Source organism: Orbicella faveolata, unplaced genomic scaffold, assembly GCF_042242905.1.
Source record: "Orbicella faveolata isolate gen_17 unplaced genomic scaffold, um_ofav_v1 contig_24, whole genome shotgun sequence".
In the NCBI taxonomy this organism is placed as follows: Eukaryota; Metazoa; Cnidaria; class Anthozoa; order Scleractinia; family Merulinidae; genus Orbicella; species Orbicella faveolata.
In genome coordinates this window covers 3,923,891-3,946,092 of record NW_028301552.1, presented here as the reverse complement: position 1 = coordinate 3,946,092, position 22,202 = coordinate 3,923,891, and the positions used below count along the sequence as shown (strand labels likewise).

Below are 22,202 nucleotides of genomic sequence, written 5' to 3'. Positions count from 1 at the left end.
CCATTAATACAATTTTAGGACGTCGGTACGACCTTAAAACGTGGAGAAATGGCTAGTTTTTTTTTTTATCAGCACATGCAGCGTTTTCCTTCTTCTCTTAGACGTTTGCCTGTCAGAGAAAACGAATCTTACCACAATTGCTACTAATAGATCACACAATTGCTACTAATCTCGCAATCTGATTAGCTAATTTGCCGTTGTCGATAAGAGTCCAGGCAACGCTGCTCGCGCCTATGTGTCACGCTCTGAGAAAAGACGTTGACGTTGATATTGTGGTAAAAAACAAATCAAATGTGGTTTAGCGTTGTCTGTACTCTTATCGACGATATGCGTCATCACAGTGGTCAAAATTTTTTGTGGACTCACGAGGCGCAGCCTCGTGAGTCCACAATATTTTGACCACTGTGATGATGCATATCGTTGTCGACAAGAGTACAGACAACGCTAAACCACATTCGATTTGTTATATCGACCCAGGTTTGGACTCTAAGTTTCCATCACCTAAAAGGCTCTGCCGCTTAAACTGCTAGGGTTATGAGTCTCATCTGCCGCCTGGAGGCAAGCTGGTTTCAGGCCACCCGCCCTTATATTCAGAATCTGCGAAGGCAGCTCCTGGTAAACGTCGTATTTGCGACACTGGCCATGCCGACCATATCGGAAGCTTTCCGAAGCTATTTCTCCAGACACACTTAACTTAGTTAGAGTCCCCGTGGAGGTGAAGCAAAACACTTCTACATACGAAGGGGCAACGCAGGGACAATTATGAGAATCTCACGAAAGGGGACATTTCACTGAGACGGCTAGACGGACATATAGTAGCCTGTGAACAGGATCTTTAGTCGAAGATGGGGCACAGCCCCACCCCATTCCCCTCTCGGCCACTTCATTCCTCCTCGGCCGTTACGGCTATGGACAGACCCTTCCAGCCGGAGCCTGTTCACATGCTAGACATGTAGCAGCGATAAACTCAAAGCACATACACACATAAGAAAAAGCCGCAGGATTGCCCTTGCGACACGTCGGGTCGGTGTGTGTCGAGTTTTTGAGAGAATAGGATATAACTGGACAAAATTTTGCACAGATGCTATCCCCGCCCCCCCTCCGCCCCATTCCCACCGTGTGAACAGTACAGGATTTCGCCGCTGCTGCATGTTGCTGCGACATGTCAATGCAACACGATCCCTTATGTGTAGGGAGCTCTATGCTCCTCTGGACTTCTTTCCAGCTGAGTTTTGTTCAGAGGCAGGAGTGATACGCTATCACCAATAAGTTACATTCTTCTTAGTGCCTAACACTTGTTTTAATAGTCTTCAAGATACACATTTGTCATGAAATTAAACAGTGTCCATATTTCTCCTTTCGATTATCGCAAAGCAACCATAACAGTAAAATGTTGATATCTCGCAGAACAGCTCGTAAGTTCTAAAATAAAGCTTGCTCTTCGACTGCTAAGTTGCAAGGTTCACGTGCTAAAACATACACTCTGTGACAACAGTCTGTGGTGACGGGCGACAGGAAGGTCTTCTGACCAAAGTCAGCTTTCCTCCAAGATTCATCTTGTATTAACCTGTAAAAGAAAATCACATAACTAAGTTGTTCTAGTACAGAAAAGAAAAGATTGGTTCTAGTTTGAGAAACTTTAAAACTTAATAAAACAGTAAGAAGTTTGCCCATAACTCACGATCAACGACAGATAAGGCATTTATTGACTGTATAGTAGTTTGCTACTACTGCTGGGTTAGAGCACTCCCTATCCAAGTCAAAAAGTGAGTGTATGCTTCTAGAGGGGGGTAGGGAAGGGGGGACAGGGGGAGGGTGTGCTTGTACTTACGATGTCATCGATCTTCAGAATACTACGGACAGTCTCGGAGGCCAACTGAATGGCACTGGTTGACACAAGCAGTGGTTGAAGAACGTTCTCTTCCAGAATATTAGTGATGGTGCCCTGAAATAAGAAAATGTTGTGGAGTAAAGATGAGACAGGGACAAGTTACATTTTCTTTATGGGTTGAAAAGCGGTACATGTTGTTTTTCAGCTCTCTCTTTGCCAGGCAGTGATAGGCTCTCCGGAGGACAGTGAGGCTGAAAACTCGACTAACGCATTAATTCGTCGGTACCAATCTAACACCTGGGTAGGGAGAGGCACCATGAGAATAAACTATCTTGCCCAAGAACACAAAGATGTTACCCCGGCCTGAGCTCAAACCCTCACCACTCGATCCAGAGACTTGCGCACTAACCATTAGGCCAACGCACCTCCACTCAAGCAGTAGTGAGTATGACCAAAGTTGTCAAGCTGGGTGACTCAAATCACGGAGCCTTTACTGTTTTCACTGTTTACCCAGCCTACCTTTCTGACGTTTATTCCAGTTGTAGTCTCGTTCTTTGCGTGTCTGTTTCGCAGCTCCGTGACTGTAGCAATAGGATTCAACCCAGCATTCTCAGCGAGTGTGTAAGGTATAATTTCCAGTGCCTCAGCAAAAGCTCGTACACAATATGCTTCCATGCCTGTTAAAGTGCGTGCATGCTCAGCCAGTCTTATGGATACTTCAATCTCTGGGGCTCCGCCTCCTGCTATGAGAGCCCTGATGGTACCAAAAAAAAAAAAAAAAAAGATCGTGATCTGCATAACTACACTTTCTTGACAATATATCAAAATGTCTCGTGTCCTCACTTAGCAATGGATTCATGCTTTGCAACAACAACAGCAACCTTTATTGGCACTTGTTCTTACAAAAACGTTCATTGAGACTACATCTAGAGTTCTGATTGCCTGGACTAACCATAGGCGTTGCTGGAGCCAGGCAGCCAGTTAAGAAATTCAACAAATTGACATCAGTTTTACATGCGTCTATCCAGTTATTGATGATCAATTTCATCATAACATTGTCAAAGTAGCTGTTTGATCTGCAGAATACCTTGACAATGTTACGACCAAATTCATTGTCAATTACAGGACAGACTGATGAAAACTGACGTCAATTTGTTTTTTTAAGATAAATTACTGCATAAATTATAAATTCATGTGTCTATACATTAGCTTATTTCTGGGGGTATTGTAAAATATATATTAAATAGATAAATCACTTTTTGAAACCTGGAAGTTTTCGATTGCATCATCGAGTTGTCCTAGCATTGAAGGTGTTGAATGCTCTCAACAATGTAAGTTTTCCCACGGCAAAAAATAATTTGCTATGAAACTAGACTGAATTACCTCTTTTTGACCAAGCATCGTACTACACAGAGAGCATCATGAAGTGACCGCTCAGCTTCTTCCAGGACAAGTTTGTTGGATCCTCGTACAAGGATACTAACGGTTTGACCAGGGTTGGCTATGCCAGTCACCTTGACAACCTTGCTGGTACCCAAAGGAACTTCCTCGACGAGTTCTGCTGATGCCATCATTTCTGGAGTAAAGTGATCTAAACTGGCAATCGGTTTACATCCCAAGCTCTGAGATGAGGAAGAAGGGACAAATCAAACAACTTGTTAGAATAGACCATATTTGTATTTCCAGTATTGAACTATAACTAGCTCGCAATGGAGGCTTACGTGGGGGAATATTATTAAAAAGAGATAAATGTCATTTGCATTTGCAAACACTCCCTGCATTAGTCTCAGTTGCAAGCCAGTTCCAGTCCAATACCGAGAATATGAATATTGTCTAATAATGTTACAATTGAATTTGTTTGTAGCTGTAACGTGATGTCATCTGGGCACTGAGAGTATAAAAACAAACTAGACCACCATAAACTACCTTGCATATAAATTCTATTTCATCTCGTTCTATGTCCCTTACAACGAGGATCTTCATTTTGTTCAGGAAGTGGAGAGCTAGGTCACTGACAGCATCTCTGCAATACAGAAAGAAAAGTTTCAGCAGGACAGAGAGAAAAAATCATCCCTGAACCAGTATTGTTTTATGTTTAAACTAAAATGCCTCATGTCCAATGTGACAATGAGACTCTGGTATGTTAAATTTTTGATGTGAGCTTTTCATGTTAGATGATGGTTTTTGCTTTGAAACTTGAGCTATTATTCTTAAGAAATGTCATTCCTAGATAAAACAGCTCAATGAAAAAACTGATTTTTTTAATGCAAGACTGCGAGTTACCTCAAGATAGACTTCTGAATAAGCAACACATTGCAGCCGGCCTTTTTTATTTTCTTGCATATTTCAAGAATGTACTGTCGCTCTTCTCTAAGAACTCTATCCATCTGTGTGTAATCGCTGACTACAACTTGATTTTCCATCTGATTAGAAATAAAATGACATACAAATTACAAATTCAAGATTTTTACATTGTTAGTTCTGATAATGCAGATACTGTAGTTGTGACATCAGTAAAGCACAATCACTTATTCTACATACTTATTCTACATATCACTTACATCTGTTTTAGGAGGTGAAATACAGAATTGTATCAGTCCAATTTTGGCTTTTTCTACTTGAGATATCCCTCCAGCCAAATGGCTGATTCTCTGTTCTAGAACAAGACCCTCGACCAACTCAGTGTCATCAACAGTGCCTCTGAAAAATAACAACAGAAGAGAAACATTATTTTGGATCATACCCTATTTAAGCAGACTGTAAAAAAGTTCAATAGCGATCTAGCTCACAGGAAATCCAAATAGTGATTTCGCTTTGTATAATGGTAATCAAGAAATGACAGTCCTGAGTATATCTGGAAGTGACTATGATATGTCTGGAATTACCATTCTAAAGTCCTTAGACGTTAGCAAATTATTGAACTCTATGGTGTGTTTTGACAATGAAAAGGACATTTTAAAGTAAATAGCCATGAAATTGTATAAAGTTCGGCTAAACATACCCTAATTTTTGCACCACTCTGATATCTTTTAGATTAACATTGTCCGCTGTCGCAGGATCAATGACTCTAAGGACTGCATCAACAGTTATTGGAGCTAGGAGATTGGAGTATTGTGAAACAACCTAAACAAGAAATCACATAATCACAATGTTACAATATGCTCACATTTTACAACTTATCAAAAGATGATCAAAAGGTGCCCAAATTTTGAACGGATGCTAATGTAGTGTTTTGAGAGAAGTGTGCTAAGAAAAGAAATGATGTAAATCCTTCATTAAAGGCAGATGTATGCAAGCACCGTAAGTTGTGACATTTTAATTTTTGCAATGTATGTTGCTTTTTTCCCCTCTCAGTGATTAAATAAATGTTAACAAAAAAATTTCACTGTGAGGCTCGTATTAACAATGGGAGGTGTCATAACAGTGACTCTAAGCCAAACCAGAGTATAAAGAACTAGTGCATTGGGCATGTGTTTTTATCCCAAAAGAGGAGAATAAGTTAGGGATAAAAACAATACACACTGCACTAATTCTCAAAACTACGATTTGGCTTATGTCCTTACTTTAGAACTTAGTGATGTCATTGCACTTTTCAGTAGAGATTCGCGGTCGCTGAGAGCAACTGGTGTTGCCATAGTTGTCAGTATTTCCACTGCTTTAGCAGCTGCTTTTTCAAATGATTCTGATATGGTGGTGGGATGAATTCCTGTAGGAGACCAAGACAGCAAAAGACAATAATAAATCACAACATTAAAAAGAAAAGATAAGTAAATCACAAGCATTGAAACATATTTTTACACTGAATAAAAAACTGTTAATGTCAGTTGCTTTTATTGACTTAAATGTGCTAATTAACAAAAAAGTTGTTGAAAGCAACCATTTTCTTTCTCCCTCTCATCTGAATAACAAGCCATATTGATGGCAAGCTATTTAATGAAGAGGGTACATTGTTACTACAAACACAAACTACTACAAACTAAGATACTGCAAGCATGTTTAACCACGAAATGGCAAAATTATAAAATAGCACTTCAGGTAATAGTATATGTGGGATACAAGTACATGTATCTGTAAGGGTTACTGAACTCTTACAATAATACTATTAAAAGCTAACCACTGTCAAGTCAGTGATATTTAGACTAACCTGAGTGCCACAAAGGCTAACTGAAATGCTATTTAGGCTAGCCGGAGTGCTATTTTGACAAACTGTAATGCCATTTTGTCATTTTGCCATCTTAGTGTGATTTAAAGATGCCCAGATATTGTAGTAAATTATTTCAGAAAGAAATTACACAACAGAAGGTTTACACAGACTTACTAAAGATAGATACAAATTTTCTAAAGGAAGAATGTAGCTCCTGATGCATCCATTAAAAACAGTGTTACTTACTGACAAGACATTGGTATGACAGCCAAGAATAACAAGTTTTTCACTAATTTCACTAACAAATGTTTATTTTGCAATAAAGTGGAAATTACCAAGCATTCAAGGTGGTTGCCATCAACTTCGTACAATAAATGTTTTGGTACATTTACGCTGTACATTTACGCATTCAAGCCATATTTTAAGATATTAACCTTTTTCCAAGAGTTTTGCACTAGCACTGAGCAAGCTTCCAGCAATCACCACAACAGTAGTGGTCCCATCTCCAGCCTCTATATCTTGGGCTTTAGACAGTTCTACAAGCTAAAATACAAAACAAATATTAAACTCACACACTTTGGACAATAGGATAGATTAAAATTCAGCCTTTGTTTGTGTTCTCTCGGCCTTGCTGCCAAGCTGACTTTTAATGATATATCAAAACAGTCTATTCTGCAAGCTCAAATACTTAACATTTTTCAGACTTAGGACAGTTCTAAAAGGAATAATTTTCTCTAGTTCAAGCTAACATAACATAGATGTTACATGTATTGAGCTTTTGACAGGCTTACAACCAGAATAAACAAATTCAAATTCTTGCTGGAACAATTTTGAGAGGAAACAGGCTGAAAAACATTTTGCAAAGAAAATTTTCAATTAATTTTAAAATGGTCACAAACAAGTTTCAAGCTCAGCATAAAAAAGATAACCAAAAAACCACAACATACATTTTGTAAAAGTACTCACATCATGGTTAATGCATTACTTGCCATCTTACTGACCAACAAACCACTGTTGATTGCTTTTATTGACTTTAAAGTATATGAAACAAAAAAGTTGTTGAAAGCAACCATTTACTCTTTCCCTCCCATCTGAACAACAAGCCATTATAATTAGGGCAAGTTATTTAATGAAGAGGGCACCTTCTAACAATCCAAATATCTACTTAAAAGCAAAGATGCTTTACTTAACAAGCTATGCTATGCATATGCTTTATATTTTCAAGAGTCATATGAGTTTGCAGAGTTGAAACTTAGATTTTTATGAGATCATTACCATTCTTGCAGCTGGATGTAAGACCTGCATTTGCTTCAAGATCGTTGCACCATCATTAGTGATTGTTACATCACCATTTCCACTTTGTATCTAAACAAATTGTCCAACAGCAATCAAATATAATAAACAAGTGCAACTTGTATCAAGTTAAACACATTGGTGTAGCAAAATAAGAACATGGTTCGCTAACGCGCACATACATGTCACATGTTTTTTCAGCCAAACAAAGAGGATGCATGGGTCTTGAGCACAAGATTTAGAGACATGGTTAGAGTCTACCAAGGGTCAGGCTGCTGGCAGTCTGTTTTTCTCTCGAAACTCAGCAGGAGTTATGATGCATGACGTTTTAGCCTAAATGACGTTTTAGCCTTCTAATCCCTACTTGGCCACAGCCATACTGCCCTCTTGCATTTGTGATAGCTAAACACTCATCTAAGTGACCCTCAGAGATAAAATTGGCTGCCAGCAGTCTAAGCAAGGCTTGTTTTTTTTTTTCTGTTGTTTCGCTGAATTTTGGGGGTTATAATATTATTATTAGCTCTGAGTCAAAAACCTATCAGTGCTAACCCACGATAGAACAGCGATATTACTAGCTGTTTTATGCAGTGGAAACCAAAGAAAAGCATCAGCCATTTGAGCTGTTGAGAATAAACTAGGCACTAGAATACCATTGAGGTTCCATGGTATTCCATGATAGTTAATTTCAGAGGGAAGTATACAATACAATGAACACTTTCCATCCAACCAAAAATTCCAGAACTTTTGAAACAGAGGCAAATGGTATGGAAATGAAAACTGGACTTTTGGTCGACTTTTTGTTGAATGGAAAGTTCCCATTATTATATTTTCCAAGGTTTTGATGTTGGCAATCCTATCCAACAACATGCAAGCCAGGCAAATTGCAACAACCATCACTGAGAGCCAACTAAGTCATAAACACATACAACAGAATCTCCTTCCTGTATTTCTCTCTGTTGACTGCTACACAATGATTTGCCAAACATCTCTAAATAAGATTTACTGACACACATTTTTCATATCTTAGAGCTGTCAATCTTCTTCAGCACTACCTAACAACAAATATGCGTAGTAAGCGGAATTTTTAAAAAAGGTAAAAAAAAATATGAGGATAAAATGAACAGTCTTCAAAAGCAAACATGACTTTAATACAGAAACTGTACAAAAATGTTTACACACCTACAAAATGTACAAAAAGTCACTCACCATTTTGTCCATCCCTTTGGGTCCTAGACTCGTTCTTATGGCATCAGCAACCGCTGGAAAAACATAACATCCCTCGTAAGCTTTCATATCCAGAATATCATAGTTAATGAGGATTTGCTCACCTTTCGCTGCAGTAATGTTGCTCATGCGAATCTCAGTGGGCTTGTCCTTGTCTTTGAATGCACCCTGCTTATTACCAGCTCCAGAACTTGCATTATTTGACTTCCCTTGCATTTCAGGCATTGTGACTGAATTTTTCAATGTATATTTTTACTATGCAAGGATTGAGGAGACTGACAAAACGATCTAAACGGCCGATGATTACGGATTCTGTTGCCAAGTTCCAAATGTTCTCAAAAATCGTCGTGCTCGTCGCTCAGAGCCACACCGGCAGGAAATGAATCCGCAAAGACTGCTGTTCAGCGGTTCAAATTCGTGTGAGCGTACATGACATAGTTGAAGGAGGTCAGCTCGTGCGATGTCTGAAGCATGAGTTCTTCAAAGAAAGATGACTTGAAAAACGAACCGTTAGATAAACTGCCTGAACCAGAACCTACACCAGAGACAAAGGTACTGTAAGCTTTTATTATAAAACTTATTTAAATTCATGTCGTCGAAGAATTGAAGATGTTCGACAAATGCCCGGTCTCCAAGCAGTCATAAGATTTCAAATGTCCCAACTAATGATTTAGATGTGAGCAAATGCACAGCTGTTGTCCAGAGGGGAAGGGACAGAGTGGGCACTACTGGAATTAAGTAATACAGAAGATTCACTTCGCTGTGCTGTTGTTTATACTTTCCAGGAGGAAACAAAGGACTCGTCTTCATTTATGCGCAAGTTTGACATAAAATTTAGAGATGACTGTGTGTCTTGTAAGTATATCAGTGCCGCTGTTTGCTACGGCTGTGGAGTAATTGTGTTGCAAACTGTCAAAAGTATCCCAGCTTCAAACCTACCAGCAAAGGTGATGACTGGAATTTTTGGTGCAGGTATGTTGAACAAGCCAGGTGATAATAAAATTCCAAGTTGTAAATACTGTTTGTGTTTGAAATAAAGCACATGTATAAAAAAAAAAAATTATAATAACATTTTGAAATAAAAACAGATGCACTATATTGAAAAAAATTACAACTTACCTGTTGGCCCTAGAATAAAGTAGACTGTTCTGTATAGCAAAAATGCTTACACTCTCCATTTTTTTTTACATATTCCTCCGGTTAAAATTGTTTAATGCAGGCAACAGAGTGTCATTATTATCTGAGAGTTTGTTCAGGAGTGACTATTAAAGGAGGCTCTCAGATAAATTTGACAATGATTTCCAGTCCGTACTGCACAGGCTCAGCACCCTAATGTTTATAAACATTATAAGGCTCACTCGATGGAATGCAAATTGATGTTATTCATTACGAACCATACATGTATACCTTATCTTTGAGGCCTTTCAAATTCTTTTTCCAACAGCTTCATTGATATTTACAGCTGCAAAGTTGTTTCATCAAGTGATATGAAAAAGAATGAAGCATAAAGCTTTGACTGCTTCGCATCGATAATGGGGGTTGGTTTGAAACTTTGAAATTACTTCATGTAAGTAGTTGCAAAATGTTTACATTTTGTGATGTCTTACATGAAGCAAAACAAAAAAACGCAAGCAAACTCTTGAGAGTGCGTAGCACGGACAAGAAATTATCTTTAAAAGCCACCAATTACTCTGTCACATAATAAACTGAAGACATACAGCTTAACTCTTAAACGTAACTTAACTTCAAACTGAAGAAACCTAACACATTAACAACAGGGAGGGGGGGGGGGCAAGTGTTGAAAAGATCAAGAGGGAGAGGGTGGATACTTAACAAATGATCCAATTACAGTGATTTTCAACACAGAAATGGATCAAATATGGTGTTATGATCTGATCTTTTATGATCCTTGTCTGAAAAGAAGGACTTCAGAGAATATCACAACATCAGTTTCTTTGGGTATGAAATTGAACTGCATTCTCAATTTCTATAGTACCATCTTTTAGAGGTATTTTATTTTGCTTTTCTTGTCAATGAAAAAAGATTAACAAGTGTCAGACAGGGTTACCCGAGTGCTAATTTAAGTTAACTGGCAGCATACTATTTAGTATAGGCTAACCAGAATGCTATTTAGGCTGTGTTTGCCATTCCACAATAAATGGCTTCTTAAGAACTGGAAAAATAAAGTGCCTCTTGTTTCTGTAGCTTGTTACCCCATATAAATTTAGGGTAATATGTACTAAAGGTATCTGTGGTCGAGTATTGATTGATACCCTCGATCGACCATTGATCAACACCTATTGACATCTCAATTGGTACTCAGTCAACACTCAATCAACTTCTCAGTGGACACCTGATCGACACTCAGTGGTCAGTCAGTTGATAATCAGCAGAGTGTCGATGGACTCACATGTATTGATTGTCACTCTATGATGTGTCTGCAAAAATTAGTTGACTCTTGACTGACTGTCAACTGAGATGTTGATCAAGTGTCCACTGAGTGTCAACACAGGTGTCAATCGAGTATCGATGGAGTGTTGATCGAAGTTATTGATCGACACTCGACTGCTGATGCCTTTAGCGCACATGATCCAAGTTTATTTCAACCTGTAATCATTTTATTCCTATTTGAATAACAATTTTTTTTGTTTTCCTGTTTATACTAGGTCTTTTTGGAATTGGAACAATGAGACTTTTTCAAGAACCTACCAAATCATCAGTTGAGCAAACCTCAAATTCGAGTACAAACCAAGACAACAGCTGATGAAGTGCTGGGGATGCTGACAGTCAACAAATAGACCAAGATATCATAACATCCAATAATAGCAGCTGATACTGCAAACAATTTGCAGTAATTATTTGCCGAACATCAAGATGTTCTTGTAGCTCATGTTTATTAAAATTCAAAAGCATAAGGTGGACACCCCCTTCAAGTGGAAACTAATAATCTTAGCCTGCAAGCAGGGTTATGGTGGAGTCTCACATGTGCAGGAGCAGCAACAGCCAACCTCAATCCCAGACTATCTTTCCTTTGCCTCCCTTGTCATTGAGACAGGAGGCAAAGGAGAGAGAGCCTGGGATTGAGTTTGAGTTATAGCTCAGGGACGGTGGAGCCAGGGCAATTTTAAGCAAAAAATACATAAAATAATAATTTTACAAATATCTCCAGACCCCCAACAAGTTAGCACCTCTGGTGCTCGCTTGTAAGTCCCCCCAATTCAAAATACGCTCTGCCATCCCTGTAGGTAGACTGATTCAGCCGGGAAGTCAATTCAATTTTCTTTAGAAATAAAGCAACTGATTGTTACAAGTCATCGTTGTAGTTTATTGTAACAGCTGGAGATTGTAAAGCTTGACAGTGCAGCCAGCAGTCAAAAAGAAAATCATTGATAATTTCTCTGATATAATTTCTGGTCTGACTACATCTATACTAGCCTCCTACGCAGATGCTGTTTGGGATCATCATGCAATCATCCTTCCAATGAACACTCGTGGGGGAAGAAGATAATTTGCACAACAAGCCCAAAGAAGCCCATCTATGCTAACCCTCATGGACTATTTGTGAGTCTCCTGGATACAGACTGAATCTTCCACTCTCCTCTACAGATCATCAAATCATCAAAAATGATTTTTTTCACTATTTTTTACATTCCCAGATATCTGTATTTTTTTTAGTTGGTGGATATTTGTTTTTGGCATCTTTGAGTTTCCAAAAAATATCTGTTTAACAAGTTAATGTCAGTTTTTCATGTATCTGTCCTGTTATTGATCATGAATTTTGCCATAACATTGTCAAAGTAGCTGTGGATCCATGAGGCGACAGTCGAGTGGATCTGCAGATTACTTTGACAATGTTATAACAAAATTCATTGTCGATAACAGGACAGACGCATGAAAAACTTACATCAATTTTTTTTATGATAACAAATTGTCAAATTGTCCGCTCTGGCTCGTTGACGCATCCCATAAATTATGAATTCATGTGTCTGTCCACTTCTTAGCCAACGAGGGCGCAAGAATTTCTGCAGTTATCTCAAAAACCCACACCTCAGAGGATCAATCATTGTCTAATTTGAAGTTTTGTTTCTTCAAGGTGGAAAACATTTCCAATAGACCATTTTACAGATGTATGCTCAGTGACCTGGCCCATGAATAGCAGTGAGGCTGGAGGTGACCTTGTTTTGATACAGACCTCACTGCTTTTGTTGTGTAAATCAAGTTGTTCTTACGCTAACTAGTTGGCATTTAAATGAAAAAGCAGAGAGGTCTGTATCAAAGCAAGGTCACCTCTTGCCTCGCTTGCATTTAAAGGCCAGGTAACTAAGCACACAACTGTAAAATGGCCTATTGATTTTTTTGTTATTATAATCAAAATTACATAATTTTGATTAATATTTTCAACTAAAATTTCTTACACTAATATGGCAGTATAATAATAGTTATTATAACCAACCTGCTGGTATTTCTATGGTATTAAAAATTTTAACTGGAATTTCCAGAAGGTAGGCAGGAAAGAACGGTTCAAGTCAATATGAATGTTTTTGGAGCAAGATAAATTCTGTTTATTTTCTTTAAAAGATTCTCTGGCACACATCATGTTATTTCTAGGAGCCGAAGAGTGACGAGTGAAGGGAGAAAATTTGAGAAAATAAAAGTGTCATGTAAATTGTCTTTTCAGAGTTTGTACAATTTTAGAACAAGTTGTAATAATGTACTCAATCAGATCACCTGTTTCATGATTTGATCCCAATAAAAAATTTGCTTAATTTAATATTTTTGTCATCCGAATTTTCCTCTGGAGTCTACCAATCTTTTCAGGGGAGTCCCCTACTATCACGTGTACAGCAAGTGAGAATCGGTGGTGTGATTTAGGCATGCCCATATAAGGTGAGCCGACGTCCATACTCGACCAGACCAAGGCCCCACCCAGCCCTTGCAAGTAGCCGGTAGCACGCTACAAACATAACCTCCTTGGTAGCGCCAAAATCTGCGGTTACATTTGTTCAAAATGCTCAAATCACTGGGAGATCCTTATTTCGTGGCTAAATTCCAGCGTGCGTTTGGTCTTAGGGAGATTCGACTCGAGAAAGACATCGCTTCTTCTGTGCGTGACCACAAGGACTCCCTCTCGCCAGCGAGCAATGGGCATTTCCCTGATGGAGATCTCGCTCAAAGCAGCCATGTTCACACTGATTCTTCAAATCACGTCTTCCATCGCAATAGTTTCAACAAAGCTGAACCATTCGAGAAGATCAGATCACCAGGCGAAGAAAAACCCGAGCAGTTGTACGAGTTCAACAGCTTTTTCCACACTCTGTTCGTGTTCGGTTCAACGTTAGGCTACGAATCATTTTACCTCACTTTCTTTCCGTTCATGTTTTGGAACATCGACGAGTACCTGGCTCGCAGAACCGTCATTATGTGGGCTGTTATAATGTACATAGGTCAGGGTGCAAAGGATGTAATTCAATGGCCAAGACCGCCTTGTCCTCCCGTTATTTCTGTCGAAAAACGTTTCCAGGTGGAATACGGTATGCCGTCCACCCACGCCATGGTTGGGACACTAATTCCGTTTTGTTTGGTTTATTTCACGTATGACCGTTACCAGGTATGTTCGTATGTGTTCAGTTTGGTTTATTTAGCATTCGGTTCCTGTTAGCCGGAAGAATTGCTGTTTTCTGATAGTTCTGGCGGGTTATTTCTTCTCTGTTCATGTACAAGATTTTAGCAATGGCATCATTGTACAAGAGGGTCGTGACTAATCAATACAATGCAAGAGCTCACAGTGCAATGAATGGAACTTTTCAAATGCTCCTCTCTGATTGTATTGATACAATGTTGACATAAATTTTCTTTATTAATTTAGGGCAAGGTCCACCTAATATTGCGTTAGTTTTTCTGTTTCATTTAGCTCGGTCCATACACTAACTTCAGTAACTTGCCAAAGATATTGATACTAATCAGTACTAATATTCTAATAAAGGGCCGGCCAAATGCACGCAACATTTCATCCCAGGAGATTGCAGCATTGTTGAGAACGTTTCGCCACTCTGTTACACCATCTAACTTCTTGCAACATCTTGCAACAAGATGTCTAAAGCTGTATAACATGTTGTGTGTAATAATAATAATAATTTGAAATGTTGCAATATTTTGTTTTGAAATTTTACTTGCATGCGTTTGGCCATGCCTTAGAATGGGCTAACAGGCTAATTCAGTAAAGCATTTATTTACTATGGGTGTTAAAATTCTGATGATAAAATGTCTTGATAGTTCTCAATGTAAGTGATTGCCAATATTGTACATTGAACATATACTGGTGTTTTGGGGGGTCACTGTTTTAAAAGCAATGGATTTTTGGCTTGTATAGTGTTTTTTAAAAAAGAAAGGAATTTTTAATGACTGAAATTAAGTTGGGAGTAGTTCATCGTATAACCTTTACTTTACTTACCTGTAGTAGTGTAGCACAAAGGCTAGTGGAGCCGAGCAAACAACTGAAACAAATAATTCAAATTGAACATAACATTTTTAAGACTCCTAACTGGCTGGGGACAAACCAGTTGGCTATTTACAAGTGCAGCCGAGGATTTGAACACGGGGATACCATGAAACAAATCCAGGTAGTGGTCAGAGCGGGACTTAAACCCGAGACTGCTGGATTACAAGTCCGACGCGCTGACCACTAAGCCATGCTGCCTCCTGCCAGTCCATACTGCAGATGTTGGACTCCCCAGAGAACCAATCAGAATTCTCTTATCCAGTTTGGACATGTTCGCCGTGGATTAAACACAGATTGCTCATTGGTTATTGGCAATTCTTCTCCAAACTTTACAACTGAATATACTCAACAATAAGATAATGTGCTCTCGATTTCTATTGCGAGATAGTTGACGAGGGTGTAGCATAGATAGTGAGTAGCATAGCCAATCAGAGAATGGCATTCGTGATAGAATGTTAGTAGATTTATTCAAGAAGTGAATATATGAAAGATCAGATTTTTGAACTGTGGAGAAAGTGATGAAAAAAATTCAGGCTTTAATTTCACAGCTGCTTTCATGTTCAATCATCTCTTCATTTAAACTGAATGTTGATCGGTCCACAGGGGTGGGTGAATGCTAATATGAAATACCTGACAGGGATGTTCACTGGAAAGTTTTAAAAACACATCGAAAAGGTTCCACAGTCCTTTGGCATTGGATCAAATAATTGTTTGACAACTGTTTCCTTAGACTGTTCACAGTCCCCTATTTTTCCGTGACATTGTAGATGTCGATCATTGAGTTTGATGGGCCGCCATCTTGGTCTCTTGATGCGAGCGAAACTGGGGAGAGTACAAAATGCCTGTGGATAGTGGTGGTGGGTTTAATAGCATGGGGGTAACGGGGCGGAAAAAATAGGGAGACTGTAACAGCTTCCCTCTGTCTGGTGTTCGCTGCATTAGTTGCCTGATTGGTCGAAGGTACAATAGAGCTCATCAGAGCGTAGCAGAGCGTTGACAACTTGAATGACAGAAAGTGACATTCATCACCTTATGGCTCAGGCCAAAATGGTATCGATTTCAAGAGAATTTTCTGGAGTATGTTTTGATTTTGATTGTCTGTCTGCTTCTTGTCTTGGAGGATTGGTGTTAAAGTGCGAGCAAAAGGAGGCCGTTTCTCGTTTACTCAAAGGAAAAGATGTTTTGGCGGTTCTTCCAACTGGTTTTGGCAAGAGTTTAATATATCAAGGTTTCATTTTGGCAAAGGAAATGGCTGAAAGTTCCATTGGTTGTTCTTATTTGCGACTGAAATTTTACAGTTGATGCCACAAAGACGGCACGCATCTGAATAATTGGAATTCTCTGCAGGCATTGCTGCTGTTTTTGGAGTCAGAGTCAGAGTCAGAGAAGAGTTCTTCCGTTCCGCATTCATTCGACTCAACTTAGTAAACCTTCAAAATGTTTCGAAATTCACAACACAGTAACATGTATTCATATCATCATCCCTGAGTTGACAGGTTTTTTCTCAGGGGAGGAGATTGTTAATTGATTTGATTGATGGAGGCGCCAAACTGGCGGCCGCACCCCTTGAACAAGAGACAGAGTGAAGCTGTTACAGTCTCCCTATTTTTTCTGCCAGCCGTGCCCTCCACCACCCCTACCCATGGGCATTTTGTACTCTCTCCAGTTTTGCTCGCATCAAGTGACCAAGATGACGGCCCGTCAAGCTCAACGATCGACATCTACGATCTCACGGAAAAATAGGGGACTGTGAACAGTCTACTGTTTCCTGTTTAGTTGTGGCTGACTTGTACAAATTGCACATATGTAGAAATGCTGACAGTTTGGAATGGAACACTTCGTAGCCCACAATGCTTGTATCATGCAAAAACAGGAAACAACTTACATCATGTAACATTGTTGATGCTACAATATTGTAAAACATGTTTCAAAATCCTTTGTCAGTTTTCACTTTGTACTTGACAGTCGTAAGCAGGTTCTAGGCTTGATGTATACAAAACAATTTGCCATATACTTACTGTAAGCAATGTTTCCTCCCCAATCATATATTAGAGAAATATCATACTTTTCATTCAAGTTGATTTGAAGAGGTGATCACATCCCAGCACTGGGAGAGAAGTCATTTCTGTGTGATTTGTTACTTCAGAACACAATAAACTTCTAGTTTGAGTTAATTGAATAAGAAACTTAACGTATATTCCTCTTTTATTTTCCTTTAGTATCCGTTGTATGGTGGTGTGCTATTTGGAATATGTTGGTGTCTTTTGGTGTCCACCAGTCGACTCTACGTGGGTATGCACACACTTCAGGTATGCTCACTTTTAATTTCATCTGTCATGCTCATCTGTAGCACCATCTTGTTTAAGTATTTGAGGTGATCTTGCAACTGCTGTTGTTTCCATCCCAAAGACTTGGAATCTTGCGAAAAATGATGTAGCAATGGCTACGTCATTATGATTTAAGACTGATTTTAGGATACATTTGTTAAAACTTGCAAATATGACCCTCTCTGTTGTCAAGAAACCACTCATCATTGCTGCAAGTGATTAAACTTTGCATAACCAAGAGGTACCATGTATGTTGGACATTTTCCACATTTTGAACCCACTTAAATGTGCAATGCATATACATGCACAAAGAAAGTTTTGTCCCTTAGCCTGGGACTAGTGGATTTTGTTGTTGGGCTAGTCAGTTCTTTCCTTAATTACTTGCTGAAGAGCAGCATGTGAATTTTTTTTTGGGGGGGGGGGGGGCGGGGGGATGTTAGAAAATTGAAATCGCAGAAGTACTGTAAGAGTTCAAACTATTGTTTTGATTTAAATCTTGAATTAAATAGTCCTTGAATAAAATTAACCTGTAGGTGGAACATATTTTCATTTGAATGGTTTCGCATGAAGACTCGTTTTGGCACAGAGGCAAAAGGCAACTTGGAAATGGCCTGTTGATTGGTATCTTTGTCAAGTTTATCTCAAATGTAGTACTGTTTAATTTAATTTTGCAGGACCTTCTCGCTGGAGTTGCCTTTGCAGTTGTTCTACTTGTTACTGTTCTTCCTCTTTTGGACACTGCTGTTGATAGATGGGTGTTCACCTCTCCAAACACTCCGATATTCATAGTCATTGTGCCATTAGCCTTGATAATCCTGTACCCCTCGCCGCCAAAGTACACCCAGACAAAGAAAGACACTGCCACGATACTGTTTGGTACATGTGGTGCATTGCTTGGTTCTTGGTTAAGGTTCTACATGTACGGGTTCCCAGACCCGTATTTAGGGGCACCATACTCAATCCGTATTCCTGGACAGAAAAAAATCATTCAAATGCTGTGTAAGTTTGTGTTTGGCATCACAGTGATAGTGCCTATTCGTGCAGTCATGAAATCTACCGTTCACACCGTTCTGCCTTGGCTTCTCTCAGAGACTGATCCAAAGAACAAGAAAGCTCTTTGTGAATTGCCGCACTGTTTCTTTACATATACGGTTGTTGGCTTCACAGCAACATTTCTTATTCCACAGGCATTTATTTACTTTGATGTGTGACTTTTAATTCATTAGTGATAGTAGCTGCTTTTTGTAAGCAATTGATGGACGCGGCTGACATGTTTACATTCTTGTTGCCACCCTATTCAGATCATGCGATGATTCATTCGGGAGGTTACAATTGTTCCGTTTATACATACTCTCATGTAATCAACTGGGTATGGCAAATTGTGCAATATTATTGTAACCTTCCAAATGAATCATCGCATGGTCTGAATTGGATGGCAACAAAGGTGTAATCACGTTAGCTGAATCCATACATGGAAGTATCAGTGAACTTAAAGCACAAGCATAAAGACCTTAAGCATTGACAGAAACAATTCACAAGCTGTACAAAATGTATCTAGACTCATGCATTGTTATTAAATTTAAACTGTTTATAATAAATAAATACACAGCGGCAAATAAAACATTGTAAGTTTTTTTGGAAGAAGTGTTAAGTTTGTACAAAACCAGCCAATGTGGTCTACAATAAGGCGATCTCTGCTGATGTTATTGCTAACATTTTGACTTTTCTGTGGTTAAGGCATCAAGGTAGATATGAATTGACCTCGCACAGTTAAAGAGCTTGTGAATGGTACATGGTGAAAATTTTAGCTCTTTGGGTGTAATTTTGAAGGAATTATTGGCTTTCAAAATCTGCAAAATTTCTGGATGACAAAAGCGCTAATGAGCCCATACATTCTTAGTTTGTAAAGTTTCAAGTTTTTTAAACCCGTATTGCACAAAAGGTATTTGATATATCATTCTAAATTTTGTCAGAATACTTAATCATACCATGACCTTTCAGTATTCAGAACTGATATTTTTGTAACTTGATCAGAAAGTGAATTGCTTGTGTTAATGATAAGGAATGTATTTGGACATCAAGACTGAGTTTACTTATTTGCATTATGAAATTTAACACCGAACCGACCATTCAGAATTGGGTTATGTTACCAAGATTTTATAATTAGTAATAATTTGTAAGGACCTTTACTAGACAAAAAAGAAATTCAAAGTTGTCTCAGCAAGTTGTGCTAATATTAAAACAAAACAGAATAACATAAGCCATATAACAACAAGTTTGGTGAAAACAAATTAAATGGTTTTTGTTATAGCGAAATTAGTGACCTTCAAGTTGCTGACAGGATAAGTTTGTGTCAAATTATATTTCTCTGGTTGTATATTTATTTTAGAGCAATATTTTTACTAGCCATGTTGGTTACCTAAACTTAAGTAAGAAGTTAGGTCATTATAAAGTGATATCAAATTTTGTTATTGAATTGCTATTGGGTGCAAAGCTCTCAGGAAGAACGTGTTTTAAATTAAATCGGATTCTGTTGATAGAAATGATTAAAGATTGTACAGTTCAACCCCTATTAAACGGTCACCCTTGGGGAAATGTACAGTGGCCGCTTAAAAGGGGGCTGGCTGCTTAATAGAGGTAAGAACAATAGAAAAAACCTCATCGGGACTTTGATTACAGACTGCCTAATAAGGGTGGCTGTTTAATAGGTGGCCGCTTAATAGGGCTTTGACTGTACTTATTTCTGGTCGTGGAAGGCTGTATTGTAAATATATTGGAACGCCAGTCCAGAAGCAGCAGTTATTGGCCATCTCAGCGAGATCTCGGCCAAAATTAAATTGCAACACCTGCCCATGTGATGTCCTTTATGTTCTTGAGGGTATAAACTTCACAAAAGGCATGTAGAAAGGTAGTTTACTGCACCTTTCAATAACACAAACTCTGCTCAATACACTGATGTGTTTTGTGCTGTCATTAATCATGTTAGTGCACATTTCAGGAAACAAGTTCATTTCACCAGGTGGGTTCAAGAGGTGACATCCATGCATTGTTGTGAGAGCTTTTCACCCATCTGGTTTGCTACAAGTTTTGAGGTTTGTTAATTGCCAAATTACATCCATGAAGACACAACATTAGTTAAGATTTTGAACTTTTGAGTTTGTGTGCTATTGAAAGATGCAGTGGGAGTATTTTAGGAAACGAAATTATGTTATGGAATAGGGTAAATTATCCTTTGGAAATTTTATTTTCTTGAATCTGCAACAACTTGCAAAATTAAGACGGGGTTAGCCATGGTAAAGTTTGATGGGGCTGAACAATGAATACTAACAATATTTAAGTAATGAACTGCATAACGTATTGAAAAGGTCTGTAAATTTGGTTCTCGAAAATGTCAAATTGTAATGGTTATCATTTTTGTTTTGACATCTAATAATAATATATTGTTATACATGTATACTAAGAGGTGAAAAAATGTTAGTAAGGACAAGCTGTGTCCTTGTGAAATTTGACATAGATTTGCATCTAAATTATGTAATCGGAATGTTAACTTTACATGAAACTAGACTCGACAGAACGTTTGATTTATGACACTATCTATAAGTATTAGATAAATAATTATCTATTAGATCATCTATTAAATCTTAACGAGCAATTTTTATCAAACACATGTTGATGGCAAAGTTTCACCCAGCTCACTTCTGGAATATTCACACCACCTTTTTATCCAGACTCTTAAAATTTAGTGATGACCGATTTGGTTGTTATGAGAGAAAAACCCAATTTTGAAGACCCATGTGTAAATAAAATTGTTTACCTTGCAAGTTGCTTCACATAGTTTTTTGCTAAGTAATGTAAAATTGTTTATATTTTAAATTCACTGTATTTTTGGAAGCTACATGTAAGAAAGTTCTAGTGAGTTCTTTGTCTGAAAACAAAATTACAATGAGAAGTTGTGAATTGTGCATTTGGTTAGCTTTAAATTCTTATTTTCTTTGGATTTGAGTTATTGCCAGAGTGAGCATAAAGTAGTGAAAAACAAATGATATTGTTGATTTTAACTTTTGGTTTATTGAGTTGTTCTAGAACAAGACCATCAAAATTGAGCACTGCGTTGTTTCGACCAACAAATAATAACATTACAAGTTAAGGAATGATTTGACTTAAGTATCATGAACTTGTCATTAGTGTCAGTGACGTTAATAACTGATTCATTCAAAAGCAAAATAAACTGTAAAGAAAAAGAGACAATAAACATTCAATGACATCCTTTTCTGCTTCTATTTTCCTTATGGTCAGTATAATAATGGGAAGGTGCAATTTAGCTGCCCGTGCCCAGTTTGCCTTGTGGCAGGGGGTGTGGGATTCTGGTCTGGGATTCTTGAGCAAAATACTCAGGGACATAGCCAGAATTTTTCAAAGGGGAGGGGGGGGGGGGTCACACTGTGTCAAAGTGAGGGTACTCACCAGATTGTCATTTTATTTTTGCCACCTGTTGTAGGTTGTTGCTTAACAAAGGGTTACAAAAGGGGGAGTTGCCGGCATCCCAGGACCCCCCCTAGCTACACCCCTGATACTCTCTCCTCATTTGTAAATGGGAACCACCAGACTTAAATGGGGTAACTCAATGATGAATTAGCATACTATTAAAATCATTTCTGGCAAATTGTAAACACCAAGGGTGCCATTGGTGGCGCCCAGTGGCAGCCAGTCAGGGCAAGATGGGTGACTGCATCGGGACTTTGAACAAATATACAATGCTACTTCCAGCCTTGCTGTATTATTGTTCTACATGCAGCCACTGACCAAAGATTTAACAGTCCCTTTCCTTAGTTTGTTGAATGACAAGCGAAAAACAACCTCAAAACTGAACTCAAACATCCATAT

General features: G+C 38.4%; 3 protein-coding genes across 3 annotated transcripts; 2 read left to right on the top strand and 1 right to left on the bottom strand.

The window, feature by feature from the left end:
- Nucleotides 1–1,275: 1,275 nt before the first annotated feature.
- LOC110042542 (T-complex protein 1 subunit delta-like) lies at nucleotides 1,276–8,888 on the bottom strand. Its single transcript, XM_089291547.1, has 13 exons — nucleotides 8,597–8,888; nucleotides 8,475–8,527; nucleotides 7,251–7,340; nucleotides 6,410–6,518; nucleotides 5,395–5,537; nucleotides 4,833–4,954; nucleotides 4,393–4,531; nucleotides 4,115–4,254; nucleotides 3,758–3,854; nucleotides 3,215–3,453; nucleotides 2,351–2,585; nucleotides 1,832–1,945; nucleotides 1,276–1,567 (listed from the first exon to the last, which is right to left on the bottom strand). Exons 1-13 carry the CDS (start codon nucleotides 8,715–8,717, stop codon nucleotides 1,553–1,555), a joined length of 1,617 nt encoding a protein of 538 aa, XP_089147673.1. The 5' UTR covers nucleotides 8,718–8,888; the 3' UTR covers nucleotides 1,276–1,552.
- Nucleotides 8,889–8,910: 22 nt separating this feature from the next.
- Nucleotides 8,911–11,802, top strand: LOC110042381 (uncharacterized). Its single transcript, XM_020747745.2, has 3 exons — nucleotides 8,911–9,044; nucleotides 9,278–9,464; nucleotides 11,159–11,802. The coding sequence occupies exons 1-3, from the start codon at nucleotides 8,964–8,966 to the stop codon at nucleotides 11,254–11,256; spliced, it is 366 nt and encodes a 121-aa protein (XP_020603404.2). The 5' UTR covers nucleotides 8,911–8,963; the 3' UTR covers nucleotides 11,257–11,802.
- Nucleotides 11,803–13,406: 1,604 nt separating this feature from the next.
- LOC110042466 (sphingosine-1-phosphate phosphatase 2-like) lies at nucleotides 13,407–21,585 on the top strand. Its single transcript, XM_020747846.2, has 3 exons — nucleotides 13,407–14,100; nucleotides 17,211–17,300; nucleotides 17,993–21,585. The coding sequence occupies exons 1-3, from the start codon at nucleotides 13,501–13,503 to the stop codon at nucleotides 18,527–18,529; spliced, it is 1,227 nt and encodes a 408-aa protein (XP_020603505.1). The 5' UTR covers nucleotides 13,407–13,500; the 3' UTR covers nucleotides 18,530–21,585.
- Nucleotides 21,586–22,202: the final 617 nt, after the last annotated feature.